Here is a 17,088-nt window from a genome sequence, read left to right as displayed (position 1 = left end):
AGCGATGAAACTAGAATCAAATTGGATAATTCCCCTATTTACCAGATAAAATTATACTTTAGAGACCTTTTGTGCAAAAAAAACATTAGTAACCAAATCGTGCAAATAATAAAAGTTTACTATGCTACAATGACATTTTCTCTGTTTTTGTTGGTAATATTTCATAGGTAATAACTAATAAGGCGTATTTCTTTCATAATTTTTAAAAACAACTCAACCATCATAAAAAAATAAGTTTTGTGCGAAACTCTTATGTGGAAGAAAATCGAGAAACAAAAAGAAATATATTCAAACGATTAAATAAGATGAAAAGAATCACAAAAGAAACACATGATACATTTTGTGTTATTTTTATTCTTAGATCATTGACCGGTGGTGTACCGGATCATAGATGATTTCCTTGACAACATCAAGGATTGCGTTTCCAGTGTACCCGTCATCTTTTGCATAAAAAAGATTCACCACATTGCACATGCTCCAAAATGCATCTTTGCAAGCTTTCGGAACAATACTTCCCTTTGTTTCCAACACTAATTTCATCATTTCTCTCCTATGATTCTCCATCAGCATCTTAATCTCCTCTACAGCTTCTTGTTCCTCAATCCCAGTATTCTTTCTATGACTCATGTACAATGGTACAGCATTCAGTTGCCCCACCTTCGATTCTCTCTACATGCATTCCATTCATGCAACTTGTTAGTTCTAGTAGTAGTATTTTTCACATCTTTAGAGTTCTCATAGAGGAGACTAGCTAGATGGATAAAGCCTTCATGAGCTATATATTGTTAATAACGAAGATATCATAGACATAAAAGATTATAACAAGTCCATGACCCACCTTTATGTGTGGTACAAAAAGTTGCAACTTTTGTGCCACTATGAGTGCAATCAAACTTACAAGATGATGAAGTGGAAAACATCTACCTTAAAGGTATGTATATCATTTAGAAGACGACCATAAGTGCTCATTAGCTCAAATAACTTGTGATACTCAGAGCTTTGAACGATCTCCTCTGACAATTTTGGCCCCACAAAGTATATAGCCAGAGGCACAATTGGACCTAAAGCAAATGATAATAAACCATTTTCTATATACTCGGTCATTGTGGGCACTGAACCATCTCTAGCCCATATAGCTTCTCTCAACATACTCTTCACCACATCCACCCACTGTTTTATAAAACAAATAACTAAATTAATACCATCGTTTTGTAAATTTCAGTGGGAAAAACTGAGAAATTAAGTATATATACGAAATTCATGAGATGCCCATAAATGATTTCGTCGTACAATTTCAACAACATGACTTGTTATGTCTCTTTCTTGCCACTTAAAAGCTTTGTCTATATTCGAACTGGCCGTATCTTTAATTGCTAAAAATAGAATGCGAACTTCCTCTGAACAACAATCATTTTGGACGTCTACATTCCATCTGTGGTTGAGCATTATATGTAAGTTATAACTATGGATCAAGATTATTTAAAAAACATATATTTAGGATGCTATATATACTTACTTCTCAACTGTCTGAACCAAGTTCACCAGTTCATCTATAGACCCCCCACCATCAAAGAAGTCATCCATCACTGTAGTGAGCATACAACTTTTGGCCCATGAAATTCTGGCGTCTGATAATTCAGGAGAGGGAAAAGTTGAAGCAGCAGAGAAGTAACAGTAGGCTGTCTTTTGCCTAGCAAACTTGAGCTTGTCCAGTCTAAACTCCACCACCCACCTACCCACACAAAATAACATCAAGATTTACAAACATATTGAAACATAAGAAAAGGATCAATGATAAGGCTTTAGATACGCACCTTTCAAGATCTTTTATTTCTTCACGATAAATAAATTGGCATGCATTAAAATCTTCCACTGCCAACCTTAGGTAATCTTCATTGCTAACGTTTAATGAACTGTCATTAGAGTACAATATTCAGGATTATGAAGTCAGATAAATATAAAATATGAATTTTTTTTAGGATTCCAAATAAGACCTCACCTATATGTGGTTTTCAATACTATTTTGTTGTCTACATTGTAATGCTCTATATTTCTTCTAGTGGACATGCGTTCTAGACTACCATTGAAGGGAAGCTTAAGTGCATCATCCACCTGATTTAATTATAAAGACTTCAGATATGTGAATATTATAATTAAAGGGAGATAAGTTGTCAAATGGAATATTAGAACACCTCTCTATGAATACAGTTAGAATCAATGGATATTTCCCTTTTAAGGAAACCAGTCGAATTTTGTTCTCCCAAACCAGCCAATTCCTCTTGATATATAATCTGTGATGCCTTAAACACTTCAAGAGCTGCGTATACATCTTTAAAACCATCTTTACATGAACTCATGTAATCCCCCTCTTTAGTAATTTTAGCTAATGAATCTACAACACAAGCCAAGTGATGATGAAACAAAAAAAAAAAAGACAAGTAGATTTAGTGTAAATAACTTGCCATAAGTTCCATTTTTTAAGAAATATACCTGATGAGACTTCATACCCATTTATCCTTAGTAACCGAAAGGCTAGAGCACAAGTGACAACATCCATGAATATTTGTATGTCCCCCTGCACCCAACATCTATTTTTGTGGCTAATATTATATTTCCAATTAAGAAATTTAGAGAACATTTCTAGTTAATGTATTAAAATGATGTATTGGTTTACCAAATGAGTTTTACATTACATATATAAGAAAGTTTCAGATTGTTTTAATTTAAAAAAGATGAACTCAGTTGGTTCAACAAGTATCTATGAACATTACCTGTAAGTTTCGTCTAAAACATTTTGGATTTCCATCTTAAAATGGCGTGTGATTCCCAGTCTACCAAGTGTGTCAACCATGTAAAGTCGAATGTATAAATCAAGAGGGTAAACTGTTGGAACTGAGATCACTTAAACATATTAGCAATATGTAAGCTTCATGCATAGGAAATGGATGACTATGAAAGGAATATATACCTGCATTCCCAAATTTGTTCAAGAGTGAACTTAAATAATCAAGACAACCAACATCGTTTTGATTATGAATAAGAGCAGCAGCTGTTGCTGAGGGTGAATTGAAGATAGAACCATTCTTCATCTGATACTTCATCACCATATTCCAGTCATGGAAATTTCCGAGTCCTTCTGACACGTATGCCAAGTACGCTTTCTTCTCATTTGAGTGACATCTAATAAATGACAACAAATGATGAAGAATTGTTAGTAAGGACTTTTATGCATTCTATTTTTCAAATAGTTTTCTTGAGATTTGTTATGATCATTATTTTCTTTTCAGTGAGAACTCAAATTACTTAAAAATAAGAAAGTACATACAAATTCATGTACCCATAACACCTTAACACACAATGTTTTATCACCTTAACATCACATCAACACCACTTCCCAACCATTTACCCTAGAAATACTATGGTTCTAAATAACATAAGGTGTGACATGACGGCAATGTCAAGCCTTAAGCTTTTTTGAGTCGTGGTGAGCCACGTCGTTTGTAAAACGTAACTTAAGGCAACAATTTTGTATATAATAAATAAATTTATATATCTTTTCTACTAATATATATATATATATATATATATATATATATATATATATATATATATATATATATATATAACTTAAAACGACATTTTGTTAAAGCAAGGTATATATTATCAAGATGGAAAACGCCGGCGATTCTCACCTTCGGATTGTGCCAAAGTGACCGGCGATTGGAGGGGCAAGACTGTATGACTGTGTCCAACGATTAGGGTTACTTAGGTTTTGATTTTTGGGATTTGTTTTCCTTGTTTCTAGTTTGTTTGATAAAAATTATTAAATAGATAATAGAGTTTGTGTTTTTCTTAGATTCAAATACTTTGCAGTTTTCTTTAATTTAGTAGATAAAACCCAACTGGATTAGGACTTGTGAAATTATTTTTTTCCCTTGGTTTTTTTATTAATGAAAATAATTTCACTCCCTCAGATATAGTTGCCATTTTCCTCGACGAATTCTCGTTTTATTAGGATTGGATTTAATTTGGGTATGCATGTAATTTTACAAGGATATGCAATCCATATATATATATATATATATATATATATATATATATATATATATATATATATATATATATATATATATATATATATATATAAACCTAAGCTTAGTTACTAAACCTCTAAAATATGTTGTTTTAACTTAGTAAATATACCCGGTTTGGTTTTCACTTGGTAAATATACCATTCTCGATAACATTTTTTTCCTCTATTATTGTTTTACCATCTCTGTTTTTTTTCCTCCATTATCATTTATTACTTCACCCTAGGGAACATTACTTTTTTTCACTATCACGAAGGTCGAAGATAATCAATATTTTCGCTTCCTTATCAAAACTATTGTGTCGATCTTAAATCTATATCTTAAAGTGTTAATCGTGAATCCTAACCGCAATCTTTATATAGTAAAACGATGTATTTTCATGGGGTTTAGTACATAAGCTTAGGTGAGGTTGTAATGTATATTCATTTATATATATATATATATATATATATATATATATATATATATATATATATATATATTAGTTATTGTGTTCTAATTATCTATTGTGTACATGAATGATTGATTCTGGACCAATCATTTTAGTTATTTTAAGAAAATAATTAATGAATATTACATGTTAAAGATATAATGAGAATTAATTAAAACTTCAGGATTTAATAGGTATTAGTTATTTTCTTAAAATAACTAAAATAATTGGTCCAGAATTAATCCTACAAGCACACAATAGATAGTAGAAACATTTGAATATATATATATATATATATATATATATATATATATATATATATATATATATATATATATATATATATATGGAAATCTTCAGAAAAGTCTCAATATTTACGGAAAAGTTACACTTTAGTCCCAAGATTTTTTTTTTGAACGAAAAGTCCTGAAAACCGGCAAAAATTTGCAGTTTTACCCTTTTTGACCGGTTGAAACCGGTACCAAATTAATTTGGGACTATTTCGTAAACTAATCCAAAATATTGGGATTTTTCTGTAAACAAAAAATATTATGACTTTTCTGTGAACAAAAATATTAGGACTTTTCTACAAACAGAACATTTATTATTATTATTATTATTATTATTATTATTATTATTATTCTTAAAAATATAAATAAGAATACTTTTTTTGAACTTGTTATTAATAATATTGTTACTAATAGATATAAATGCATTTAAATGAAAAAAAATAATATTAATGACATTGTTTAAGGGTGGAGATGGAGGAGACGTTGATGCTTTTAGCATTGAAATCATGAATGTTTGCCTGTATATTTTTACAACTTTTTTGGTTAATAAAATTAGAGTCTAATATTCTCCGAATAGAATATCAAAGTAAAAATATACATGCAAACATTCATGATTTCAATGCTAAAAGCATCAACGTCTCCTCCACCTCCACCCTTAAACAATGTCATTAATATTATTTTTTTCATTTAAATACATTTATGTGTATTAGTTACAATATTATTAATAACAAGTTCAAAAAAAGTATTATTATTTATATTTTTAAGAATAATAATAATAATAATAATAATAATAATAATAAGAGTTTTGTTTGTAGAAAAGTCATAATATTTTTGTTTACAGAAAAGTCATAATATTTTTTGTTTACAGAAAAGTCCCAATATTTTGGATTAGTTTATGAAATAGTCCCAAATTAATTTGGTACCGGTTTCAACCGGTCAAAAAGGGTCAAACTGCAAATTTTTGCCGGTTTTCGGGACTTTTTCATTCAAAAAAAAAATCTTGGGACTAAAGTGTAACTTTTCTGTAAATATTGGGATTTTTCTGAAGATATATATATATATATATATATATATATATATATATATATATATATATATATATATATATATATATATATATATATATATATATATATATATATATATATAATATTTTTTTAGAATAAAATCGGTAGTTCTAGTAACTAATCAAGGCTATCCATTTGCATACCCTTCCAAAGTTGTACAGCACCACCGATGAACAATAATTTTAATATTTATTTTTTACTACAACAAAGTGAAATATGCTGCACAGTTGGAGAAAAAATGAAAAATGCTTTGGTTTGACCTAATATTTGAATATATGCTTTGGGTTGACCCAATATCTGTTTTGGACCTTTGGTCACTCTTTTAGATTCTTATATTGTTTCTCAATGTTACATATTTAATATTTCAAAAAGGAAATGAATCTTTTTTGGTAATTGTATAATGTTCAATGTTTAGCAAATTAAATAGCATGAAGTGAAATCCAAGTGGAGACTTTTCACTTTCACTTAGATATAAGAAGTTAAATTTAATAAATACGAATTTGGCATTTAAAGTTAAAAGATAATAAGTAAAGAGAGCAATAATGATGAAGACAATAGATTATGTGCGTATTATAAGTAGATTATGTGCGTATTACAAGGATTGATTAAAAAACTTATATATCAAAATGTAAATATTTTGAAAGTTAAATAAAATTTCAGTAATTTATAGATTTAAAAAAAGAACTTTATTGTAAATTTGTCCAAAGATTTTGGTAATTTATACAAAGAAAATCGCGAATAACCATTATTTTTTGCAATAAACCAAGTCAATCTCCATGCCGGCGGCTGTTAGAAAAAATCTTCAAGTCGGCAGGAAGTCTCCAGGTCTTAGAACCCTCTCAACACAAAAGTATGGCCCACAATATTCTTTTTAATTTACACTTTATTGTTACTTGGTTCATTTAAGTTTATTATAAATATATGTAATAAAGAATCAATATTATTTTTCAATAGATGAAACTCTTACAGGGAGTTAATTTGTACATTTAAAATAATTTTCATGCTGAATATATTTTGATAATTTTTTATTATAAATTATTCAAACTAAAAATCATTATTGAATATGTTTTCTTGAAAGCAATAGCGAAAAAAAATGATAAAAATATTATATTTGCTTTTTTTTTAATACATGCTATTTTTGCCTCTTCAACCTCATTGCCAAATACTTTTTAATTAATAATTTTATCAAATTAATATCTTTTATTTTTCACATTCAATAAAGAAGATAAATTAGTAAAACAATATTGAATTTTTTGAATATAAAATATAATCAAGAGGACAATATATAAATATTTATAGAAATGAATATAAAAATATAATGTTATAATAGATACATAAATAGTTAAATAATAGTAGTTGATTATACAATGAGAAAATAGTTCACATAAACCAACCATTTAAGTAGTGAAAGATTCATAAGGCTTAAAGGAGTGGTAACACTTTTAGCACACTACCATATAAATTTTTTTGCTACCATGTTATCTTTTTTGCTGCCACCTCATTAGCAACTTTTCTTTAGCATTTCATAAAGAGTGATAACATTATTAACACCCATTGATTTTTTTTTTTCTTTTTCAAACTTTAATAAAATAAAATTTTTAAAATACATATTTCATATTAAATAAATTATATATATTTTTTTAAAACTCAAACTTAAATAAATTATGTTTGTTATTATTTAAGTGCTTCTAAAAGGTAATTAACAAACTAATGTATTGATAGTTCTTATTTAAATAAATATAATTTATTGGAACTCTTTATTCAAAACAAAATAAATATAATAATGTTTTTCACAAAGTGATGGCCATGCATTTCGTAAAGCATCAATTATTCTCCAGAAAGAAAACAAAAAAAACAACCAATCACATTTAATCAAAAGCCCTCTTTCCTTAATCTCTTTTCTTTTTCTCGTTATGCCGACAACGACTGTTTCTTGGAGTGCATCCTAACGAGAGGTAAGGGATGGTCTATAGCGAGGCAAACGAGTACTTGGCGAGAGGAGTGGAGAGGCCACTCCCTCCAACCTAATAAGTCACAAATTACCTATGTACCACCAAAATAGATTGTACCGGTATAATAATGAAGATGTTACTAAGAAAGTACGTAACATTTTTCTCTACATACAAAAATTTATATTTTAAAATATTATATTATATAACTTTATAAAACATAAAATTTTATTTATGAAGAAAAAACTATTATATACAAATCATTTCTACCCACTGTATAAACAATAATCTATCATTTTAATTTGCTTATAAACCCCCTCTCGTCTTCAAATATATACATTAAAATTTGTAACTCATAATTTATTTACTATGCTCATATTTCTGTATCAACTTAAAAAGTTATAAATTATACATATGTAATACATTAACTTATCTAATAGTATATTCACTATCGGTATTAGTTTAAAGATATTAATAACCAAATAATTATGATATAATATTTTAAAATGAATTTAGTTATATAGTTCTAATAAAAACTAAGATGTTGTATACATTAACTTATCTAATAGTATATTAATCTCGCAGTTGTTTGTTTTTCAGAAGTCTTCGGATTAAAAAACATTTGCGCGTGTTTTTCTTGGCGCAACACTTGTTTTGCCTTTTCTTACCTTTTTCAACATCTTCTTTTTTTTTCTTGCTAAAATATTGATTATATATTGTTAAAATCTTATTTCACATTTTTTTTGTTTTTTTGTTTAATCTTGTTGAATTTTTTTTCTTTTTTTTTATATTGAATAATAATAATTTGTTGATTAAATATCATTGTTTTATGTTAAAATATCTTTATTTTTTTGTTAAAATATCATTATTTTTTGTGAAGTATCACAAATTATTGCCGAAATGTCATACATTATTAAATTTTTGGTATTAAAAAACTATTTTCGGATTATAAAATCATTTTATTTTAATTTTTTAATATCTGTTGTATGCAAATGTTAAAAAAACAAACACGTTTCTTATTACAGTCTGCAGCTGTTTGATCCACCTCTTCTACTGCAGAGGGTTGCAGAGGTGGTCCGCAGACTTTATGGATTTTTGCTTCAAAAAAATAAACAGCACCTAAGAACCGGATATATAAACAAAAAATATATATATAATTAAAAGGTTACGCATGAAAAATATTCAAAAGTTCAATTTGTGCATTATCAACTTGTTGTCTAATTAGGAGGGTTCCCATATATATTCCAATTAAAATCCTTTATGTTATAATGGACAAGTATATGTTATCATCATAATAATCGGCATACGTACCTTCTAAGCTCCAGTGCTCTCTCATGTAACATCACACTCAAATCTGTTTGGTTTAAAGGGAGCTTTATGTTCAAGTCTTTCGCATACTCAAGCATACCAGGAAATATAATGTCAAATCCAAATGGAGATACTTGACTCTTGTCATTAGCTGAAGCAAAATTTGACTCGATATAATGTAGACCTGCAACAAGATTCGATTGTTTCATTATCTGGATTCTTGGAGTACATAAGAGAACATACACATGCAGCCACATACCTTTGTTAATTTGATCTTTCCCGACATTCCATCGTTTTAATGCAAGTACACATGCTAATGTTGAAGAGAGAGTATCTTTAATGAATGGGGAACGATGAGGAAGAAGACCCCATGAACCATCATCAAGCTGATTATCCATTAACCAGTTCAGACAATCAGGGAAACAAGGGGATTTGGGAGAGTTTGGAGAAGGAACCATGGCTACCCACGCTGTGTCGTATGAAGAAACAGAAACTTCCACATTGCTGAACAGCTTTCGCAGGGCCGGTCCTGACGGTGGGCAACCCGGGCGACCGCCCAGGGCCCACGACTCTAAGGGGCCTAAAATTTATCAAATATATAATATATATACATATATAAAAAAATAAATTTTGTGTATATGTCTTCTAAGGGCCCAATTACAAAATTAACCAAAGTTTAGCCCAATGAAATAACATCTTTTTGTCTGGACTCTGAAACGATTTTTGAAGTAACGTTAAGCAAACACTACTGTTTAGGGCGTCTTACAAGAATCCTCATCAAGTGGGAACCAATTAATCTAACTGACACCTCCTGAATCCTAACCGTTGCCTCGTGAATCAACATCAGAATAATGATTATAATCAGTTATGTCGTGTGACTTCTTCCCTTGTCGTAGTGTCGTAGTCTCTTACCATCCTTCAGATTATAATCAGTTATGTCGATTAAATGCAAAATTGCAAAGCACCCGACGAATGAGATAAAAACCATAAGGTTAGCTATAGATTTTTTTTGTTTGTTTTTTTCCTCTGATTCTTTTGTTTCTCATTCTGATTTGATTTCTTATTCACCCTCCTTATAGTTTTTATTTATTTATTTATTTTTTTATTTATTGATTTTGTTTGTGTATCTGTGTCTCAGATTGCTAGATTGCTGGAGACTGGACTGTCAATTCTTTATAGCTTCTACCTACTTTTCATATTTTTTACTTAACAATATCATTTCTTTGTAGATATCTGATTCAAAACTCAAAATTTTAAATCCAATCCTAATTTTTCTGATGTTTTAGTGTTGTTTCTGATTTTATTTTGTATTCACATCCCCGATTCCTCGTCCTGGTATCTAATCAAATGTTGAAAAGCTTATAGTTTTTTTTCTCAGATTTCTTGAGACTTAACTTTATATCTTCTACCTACTTTTTAGATTTTTTTACTTAAGAAGATAATATATTTATTGATATATGATTCAGAATTCAAAACTTTAAAGCTAGTTTTAAATTCAGACGTTCGATTGTTTGTATTTGATTTTATTTTGTAGTTGAACCTTGATTTAAATTAAATATGATATTAGGCTTCTACAACTTTAAGACATAAATCATATATCAAAAATTAGAAATAAACTTTTCCCATAAGTAGATAATATTTAGCTATTGACAATCTATAATGTTTTCCAAAAAACAATTATCTAGAAGCCAAAAAAAGGAAGAAACGAAATTTTCTGATGTCTTCAATCAAACTTATAAAGGATCTATACATAATTTTTTTAAACCATCGAGTTCGTCTAGTTTGAATGAAAATAATACTAGTTTGAATGCAGAAAAACTAATTTGAATTAAAATGATAGTAATTTCTCTTTTAGGTAATGTTGTGGTCATATTTATGTTTCTAATATTAATAGCGATTTTTTTGTGGACTTTGTAACGACGTGTTTATTTTTAAATTAAATTAAAATTTATTTATTATTCTAGGGCCCATTTTTTCTTTTTGCCCTGGGCCCACAATAGGTTTGGACCGGCCCTGAGCTTTCGGATTCGTTCTTTGGTCATATCGAGGTTCTGCATATATATAATTAATTTGTAGATATATAATACTCCAGTTTTTTATATTTCAAACAAATCAAAGAACATGCATGCATGGGAACTGAACGCAGTGAGTGATCATAATTCATACCATAACAGAAGGATTAGCTTGTTGAGAATGTGAAGTAACTGCAAATAATTAATAGATTATCAGATTCATTCAGCATGTCAAGAATCTCTATCTATTAAATTCAAAAAGATTTTTATTAGTTTAAGGATAAGGAACCAGATTTCAAGATGTCGTCGGATTAGGAAACAAAATGTTTAAATTTTTACTCTCTACTCTATAGTCAATAAGTAATTGCTCAACTTACGTACCTTTACGAAGAGGCGATGAACTGTATTGCTGCATGCAACAACCAACCACCCATGGCCTACGTGATACGGGTGATGAAGAGACTACCATGACTGATGTGATCTGTGTGATATTCATTGATGTTTCCTTGAGAAACGATTCCCTAATTTTAATTAAGAAAGTCGATCATTTGCATGTTCCAGTTATAAGTATTTTATTTGTTCAAGTCGTAGAGAAGTTACCTGAAGATTATTGAGAGACGTTGAAAGATCAGAGAGGCATAGAAGAAGGTGATTATATTACAAACAAGTTGCAATTTCCATGCATGGTTTTTCATACATAATGAAGACTGATCAATATATAATAGGGTGAAAGAAGACCTCCGATACGATCTAATTTAAATTAATTGGCCACATGGTCAGCTATATGCATATGCCACTCCATCTCATTATATTTACGAATTTGCCAACGGCATACTGGTGTCGTAATATACCCATCAACCGAATCCCTGGGAGCTAGGCCGGTTGAAACCAAGTGAGGCCGGGGCAAACACAAAAAAAAAAAACGGGCCCTTCAAATTTCAAGATTTGATTTTTTTTTTCTTTTTTTGTCCCCTAGACATAATAATACAAATGTTATTATAATATTAGACAACATATTCTCCAAAATAACATTAACCGATAAATCGATATTAAGATCAATGTCAATGAATTGGTTAATTATAAACATAACAATTGAAGTGTATGATAATGAATTGAAAACCATGTTAGGTAACGAAATTACAAGCTTCAAAATTGGGGGACAATGCACAATTGCACATAGAGCTAAGACTGAGTTTGTGCATTATGATTAATTATTATCAGGTTATTAGATTCTCTAACTAACATCGAAGAAAATAGGTTCCAATCCTATGATCCACATTACGAGTAGAATGTATTGTTTTTTTTTTTTTTTCCGTATTAATGCAGACGAGCAAAAGGTTATATGTGATATTCTATTCGGAGAATATTAGACTCTAATTTTATTAACCAAAAAAGTTGTAATTAAATTAGGACGGTCGGTATATTAGTTATATATTTTTTAAAGATTGGTTACCGTTCGGTTGAGTATTTAAATAATAAAAAAAATCAATGGGAGTGGGCCTAAATAAATTGTAGTATATGTTTGATTTAGGAGTTAGGACCTCACATTCGGTTTCAACTGCGTATTAAAAAAAAATCCAAAATTAGGTCTACAACCTACTATATAAAATAAGTTCCAAATGTTTGATTTTGTCATTTGGAGGCCATATTAAAGGCTAAAGTAAAATAATAGCTAACAAACTATATTAAAAAAATAAATAAATAAACATGAGTAGATCTAGAATACTAGTATGCTTGTTTCATTTTTGAGAATGCTAATAATATAATACGAATTGGTATAACAATGATTATATCAACTCATGGGACACAGGTTCATATATAATTTCCTTGACAACATCAAGAATGGCATTTCCAGTGAACCCATCATCTGTCGCATAAAAAAGATTCAACACATTGCACATGTTCCAAAATACATCTTTGCATACTCTTGGAACAACACTTCCTTTTGTTTCCAAAACTAATTTCATCATCTCTTTCCTTTGACTTTTTGTCAAAATCTTCATCTCCTCTACAACCTCTTCTTCCACACTCCCACTCTTTCCATCACTCATGTACAATGCCACAGCATTCAATTTCCCCGCCTTCTTTTCCCTCTGCATTCACACAACTCATTACCAGTGTCAGTGTCAGTATCAGTATCAGTAACAGTAACAGTAACAGTGTCAGTAACAGTACCTTGAAGCTATGGATATCATTCATGAGACGACCCTGAGTGCTCATAACCTCATAAAGCTTGTGATACTCGGAGCTCTGAACAACTTCCTCCGACAATTTTACCCCTAAAAAGTAAAGAGTAGGGAGGACAATCGGGCCTAAAGCAAATGACACGTAACCATTTTCCATATATTCATTTATTGTTGGAATTGAACCATCTTTCGCCCATATAGCTTCTCTCAACATACTCTTCACCAAATCCAACCACTGTTCAAAGTTCAAACAAATAAATAAATACATTTTTTTTTTGTGAATTTTAAAGTTGGAAAGGATTTCATCTTACAATTTCAATAACATGGCTTGTTATATTGCGTTCTTGAATCTTAAAAGCTTTGTCTCCAATCCAACAGACTGCATCCTTAAGTGCTAAAAATAAAACGCCAACTTCCTCTGAACAGCAATCATTTTCAACGTTTACATTCCATCTGTGGTTTATAAAAAGCATATGATAAAAGATTATCTGGATATATAAAATATATATATAATTGGATGTGTTATGTATATACTTTTCAATGATGTGAACAAAGTTCACCAGTTCATCCATAGATCCTCCAACATCAAAAAAGTCATCAATTACTGTAGTGAGGATGCTACTTTTGGCCCATGAAATTCGGGCATCTGATAAATCAGGGGAAGAAAGAAATGAAGCAGCAGAAAAGTAACAGTAGGCTGTCTTCTGTCTAGCAAATTTGAGCTTGTCTAATCTGTTCTCCACCACCCACCTTTTAAATTCACATCAAGATTTATAAACTCATTAAAAAGTTATGAGCTTTAACCATAAATTCCAAAAAAGAAAAAAGGGATCACTTTTAGAATTTAGATACAGACCTTTCAAGATCTTTTAGTTCTTCACAATAGATAGATTGGCATTCATTGAAATCTTGCACAGCTAACTTTAGGTAATCTTTGTTGCTAATGTTTGATGAGCTGGAATTTGAGTACAAGATTTTAAGGATTATGCAGTTGTGAAATATAAAATCTGAATTGTTTAAGACTTGAAAATGAGAGTTAAGACATCACCTATATGTAGTTTTCAAGATTCTTGTATGGTTTAAATTGTAATGCTCTATGTTTCTTCTAGTGGACATGCGTTCTAGGCTGCCATTAAAGGGGAACTTAAGAGCATCATCCACCTGATTTAGTAAGAAATTCAGATATGTGGATTCTTTCCTTAAAAGGGAGATAATTTGTCAAAGTGGATAGTAGAACAACCTCTTTGAGAATATAATTAGAGAGCTTGTTACTTGAAGGGAGATAACTTGTCAAGTTTTGTTCTCTAAAAGCTAACTCCTCTTGATATATGATCTGTGATGCCTTATAAACTTCAAGAGATGTGTATACGTCTTTGAAAGGCTTTTCAGGTGAATTCATGTAATCCCCCTCTTTGGTGATTTTAGCCAATGGATCTACACATAAGTAATGAAACAAAAAAGATGAGAAGATTTAGGGGAAATGAATTGTCCTTTGTTTGTTTTTTTTAAGAAATATACCCGAAGAGACTTCATACCCATTGCTTCTTAATACCCGAAAAGCTAAAGCACAAGTGACAACATCCATGAATATTTGCACATCCCCCTGCACCCAACATCTTTTTTTTTTTTGTGTGGATTTTATCATATTTCCATCTCATGAAATTCAAGAATTTTGTTTTTAGTTAACACATTATGAATATGAACATTACCTATATGTTTCATCTAAAACATTTTGGATTTCCACCATGAAATGTCGTTTGATTCCCAATCTTTCAAGTGTGTCAACCATGGAAAGCCTCACATATAAATCAATAGGGTAAACTGTTGGGACTGATATTTACCACACAAAACCACTTACACTTGTTAGCAAAATGTAAGATTTGAATGACTGTATATGAAGTATGAAACGAATACCTGCATTTCCAAATTTGTCCAAGAGTGAAGTTAGATAATGAAGACAACCAGCATTTTGATGATGAATAAGAACAGAAGCTGTTGCTGAGGGTGAGTTGAAAAGAGAACCATTCTTCATTTGATATTTCATCACCATGTTCCAGTCATTTAAATTTCCAAGTCCTTCTGAGATATATGCCAAGTATGCTTCCCTCCCATTTGAATGACATCTAAGTGATGAATGATGATAACAAATTAAGAATTTTGATAAGTATATGTTGTATAGTGATAATAATCAGCATACCTTCTTAGCTCCAATTCTCTCTCATGTAACATCACACTCAAATGTGTTTGGTTTAAAGGGAGTTTTATATCCAAATCTTTTGCATACTCAAGCATACCAGGAAATATGATGTCAAAACCAAATGGAGATGCTTGATTTTTGTCAGTGACTGAAGCAAAATTTGACTCAATGTAATGTAAACCTGCAACAAGAATCGATTGTTTAATTATCAGGAGAATATCAACAGGTGATGACAAGGAAGAGAGAGAATTGGTCATATTACTCACATACCTTTGTTAATTTGGTCTTTCCCAACATTCCATCGTTTTAATGCAAGTACACATGCTAATGTTGAAGAGAGAGTATCTTTAATTAATGGGGACTGATGAGGAAGAAGACCCCATGAACCATCATCAAGCTGATTATCCAGTAACCAGTTCAGACAATCAGGGAAACAAGGGGATTTGGGAGAGTTTGGAGAAGGGACCATGGCTACCCAAGCTGTGTCATATGAAGAAACAGAAACTTCCACATTGTTGAACAGCTTTCGGATTCGTTCTTTGGTCACATCAAGGGTCTGCATACAGTTTGTAGATAATATCAGTTTATTATTTGAAGAAAACTAAGTAACTTGGGCAACTGAATGCAATCAGTAATACCATGACAGTAGGATTAACTTGTCCAGCTTGTGAAGAAGCTGCAAACAAAAAACCTGAATTAAGCCGGGGAAATGAAGAGCCACAAAATGTGAATCCAGAGATGATCAATCCAACTATGCTATAATCGACTAATTAAACGCATAAGAAAAAAAAATCGATAAGTTAACAGATTAAGAACGATTTTGCGGATTTTAAACAGAGGAACAGATTTTAAAATGTCGGATTAGAGTAGAATTTTCAAAATTTTCAAGTTCATATTTGCTTAACTTACCTGTACGAAGACCCGATGGGTTGTATTGCACCATACAGCAATTAACCACCCATGAGCGATGTGGTATGTGTGACGAAGGAACCAGCATGGCGGATGATGTGATCTGTGCGATATTCATTGATGTTTCGTCGAGAAATTGATCCCCTAAAACCAGAAGCATCAAAAACCCTTTTAAGAAGGTCATTCACATGATCCAATTCAAAGCATTCAATCGTGAATTTATTGTCCCCTTGAGTTCAAGTCGTGGAGAAGTTACCTGAGACTAAGAATGACAGATGTTGATGAAAGCGAACCCTTGAAAACAGGCGTTAATCCGCCATATCATCATTCAAAAGGATCTTTGTAGAAATAGAGGGGATCTTTCTTTGATATATGTCTCAACACTCAAACTAAATATATAAATTTTAAAATAAAATGTTCGATTGCCAATTAGAACGTGGCATTCATTCTCGTTTCCCACCGTTTAATACTTTATAATAACATTTTCAATGTGCTTTTTATTTAATTTAAGATACGCTTAAAGATAACGACAAAGCATAGGTATTAATTATTCCTTTTGTTTTTATTACACAAAAATCGTTGCATTAGTTATTCCCTTACTCTATTTTTTGGCGTAAATGATCATATATTATTGTTTGACTTTTATCAT

The 17,088-nt window shown here is 30.4% G+C and overlaps 2 protein-coding genes across 3 annotated transcripts; both read right to left on the bottom strand.

The window, feature by feature from the left end:
* Window positions 1-357: 357 nt before the first annotated feature.
* Window positions 358-11,643, bottom strand: LOC111876799 (ent-kaurene synthase 1, chloroplastic-like). Its single transcript, XM_023873376.1, has 15 exons — window positions 11,529-11,643; window positions 11,302-11,339; window positions 11,148-11,186; window positions 9,395-9,647; window positions 9,139-9,319; window positions 2,969-3,180; window positions 2,772-2,892; window positions 2,491-2,588; window positions 2,193-2,392; window positions 2,000-2,112; window positions 1,815-1,913; window positions 1,517-1,732; window positions 1,291-1,432; window positions 925-1,170; window positions 358-669 (listed from the first exon to the last, which is right to left on the bottom strand). The coding sequence occupies exons 1-15, from the start codon at window positions 11,641-11,643 to the stop codon at window positions 358-360; spliced, it is 2,385 nt and encodes a 794-aa protein (XP_023729144.1).
* Window positions 11,644-12,830: 1,187 nt separating this feature from the next.
* Window positions 12,831-16,875, bottom strand: LOC111876762 (ent-kaurene synthase 1, chloroplastic). 2 transcript variants are annotated; one of them, XM_042900957.2, is made up of 15 exons: window positions 16,696-16,875; window positions 16,440-16,583; window positions 16,169-16,296; window positions 15,801-16,086; window positions 15,531-15,711; window positions 15,248-15,456; window positions 15,043-15,163; window positions 14,852-14,949; window positions 14,574-14,767; window positions 14,382-14,494; window positions 14,190-14,288; window positions 13,868-14,083; window positions 13,645-13,786; window positions 13,323-13,568; window positions 12,831-13,240 (listed from the first exon to the last, which is right to left on the bottom strand). In XM_042900957.2, the coding sequence occupies exons 2-15, from the start codon at window positions 16,555-16,557 to the stop codon at window positions 12,935-12,937; spliced, it is 2,457 nt and encodes an 818-aa protein (XP_042756891.1). In that variant the 5' UTR covers window positions 16,558-16,583; window positions 16,696-16,875; the 3' UTR covers window positions 12,831-12,934. The 2 variants fall into 2 exon arrangements, with proteins under 2 accessions (XP_042756891.1, XP_023729094.1); XM_023873326.3 differs by having other exon boundaries at window positions 16,169-16,206; window positions 16,696-16,873.
* Window positions 16,876-17,088: the final 213 nt, after the last annotated feature.

This window comes from Lactuca sativa, chromosome 4 (assembly GCF_002870075.4).
Source record: "Lactuca sativa cultivar Salinas chromosome 4, Lsat_Salinas_v11, whole genome shotgun sequence".
Taxonomy (NCBI): Eukaryota; Viridiplantae; Streptophyta; class Magnoliopsida; order Asterales; family Asteraceae; genus Lactuca; species Lactuca sativa.
Note: the sequence above shows the minus strand (reverse complement) of the source record. Positions and strands in the feature narration are given on the sequence as shown.

What these genes read in the sequence shown, in the direction of transcription:
- LOC111876799 (XM_023873376.1), bottom strand. Translation starts at nt 11,643, where the DNA reads ATGAATATCACACAGATCACATCAGTCATGGTAGTCTCTTCATCACCC. An exon ending in AAGCTAATCCTTCTGTTATG is followed by an intron (nt 11,187 to 11,301) that starts GTATGAATTATG and finishes ATATATATGCAG; the next exon opens with AACCTCGATATGACCAAAGA. An exon ending in CTAACTGTATTCATAGAGAG is followed by an intron (nt 2,113 to 2,192) that starts GTGTTCTAATAT and finishes TAATTAAATCAG; the next exon opens with GTGGATGATGCACTTAAGCT.
- LOC111876762 (XM_042900957.2), bottom strand. Translation starts at nt 16,557, where the DNA reads ATGAATATCGCACAGATCACATCATCCGCCATGCTGGTTCCTTCGTCA. An exon ending in AGAGAATTGGAGCTAAGAAG is followed by an intron (nt 15,457 to 15,530) that starts GTATGCTGATTA and finishes TTCATCACTTAG; the next exon opens with ATGTCATTCAAATGGGAGGG. An exon ending in GGACAAATTTGGAAATGCAG is followed by an intron (nt 15,164 to 15,247) that starts GTATTCGTTTCA and finishes GGTAAATATCAG; the next exon opens with TCCCAACAGTTTACCCTATT.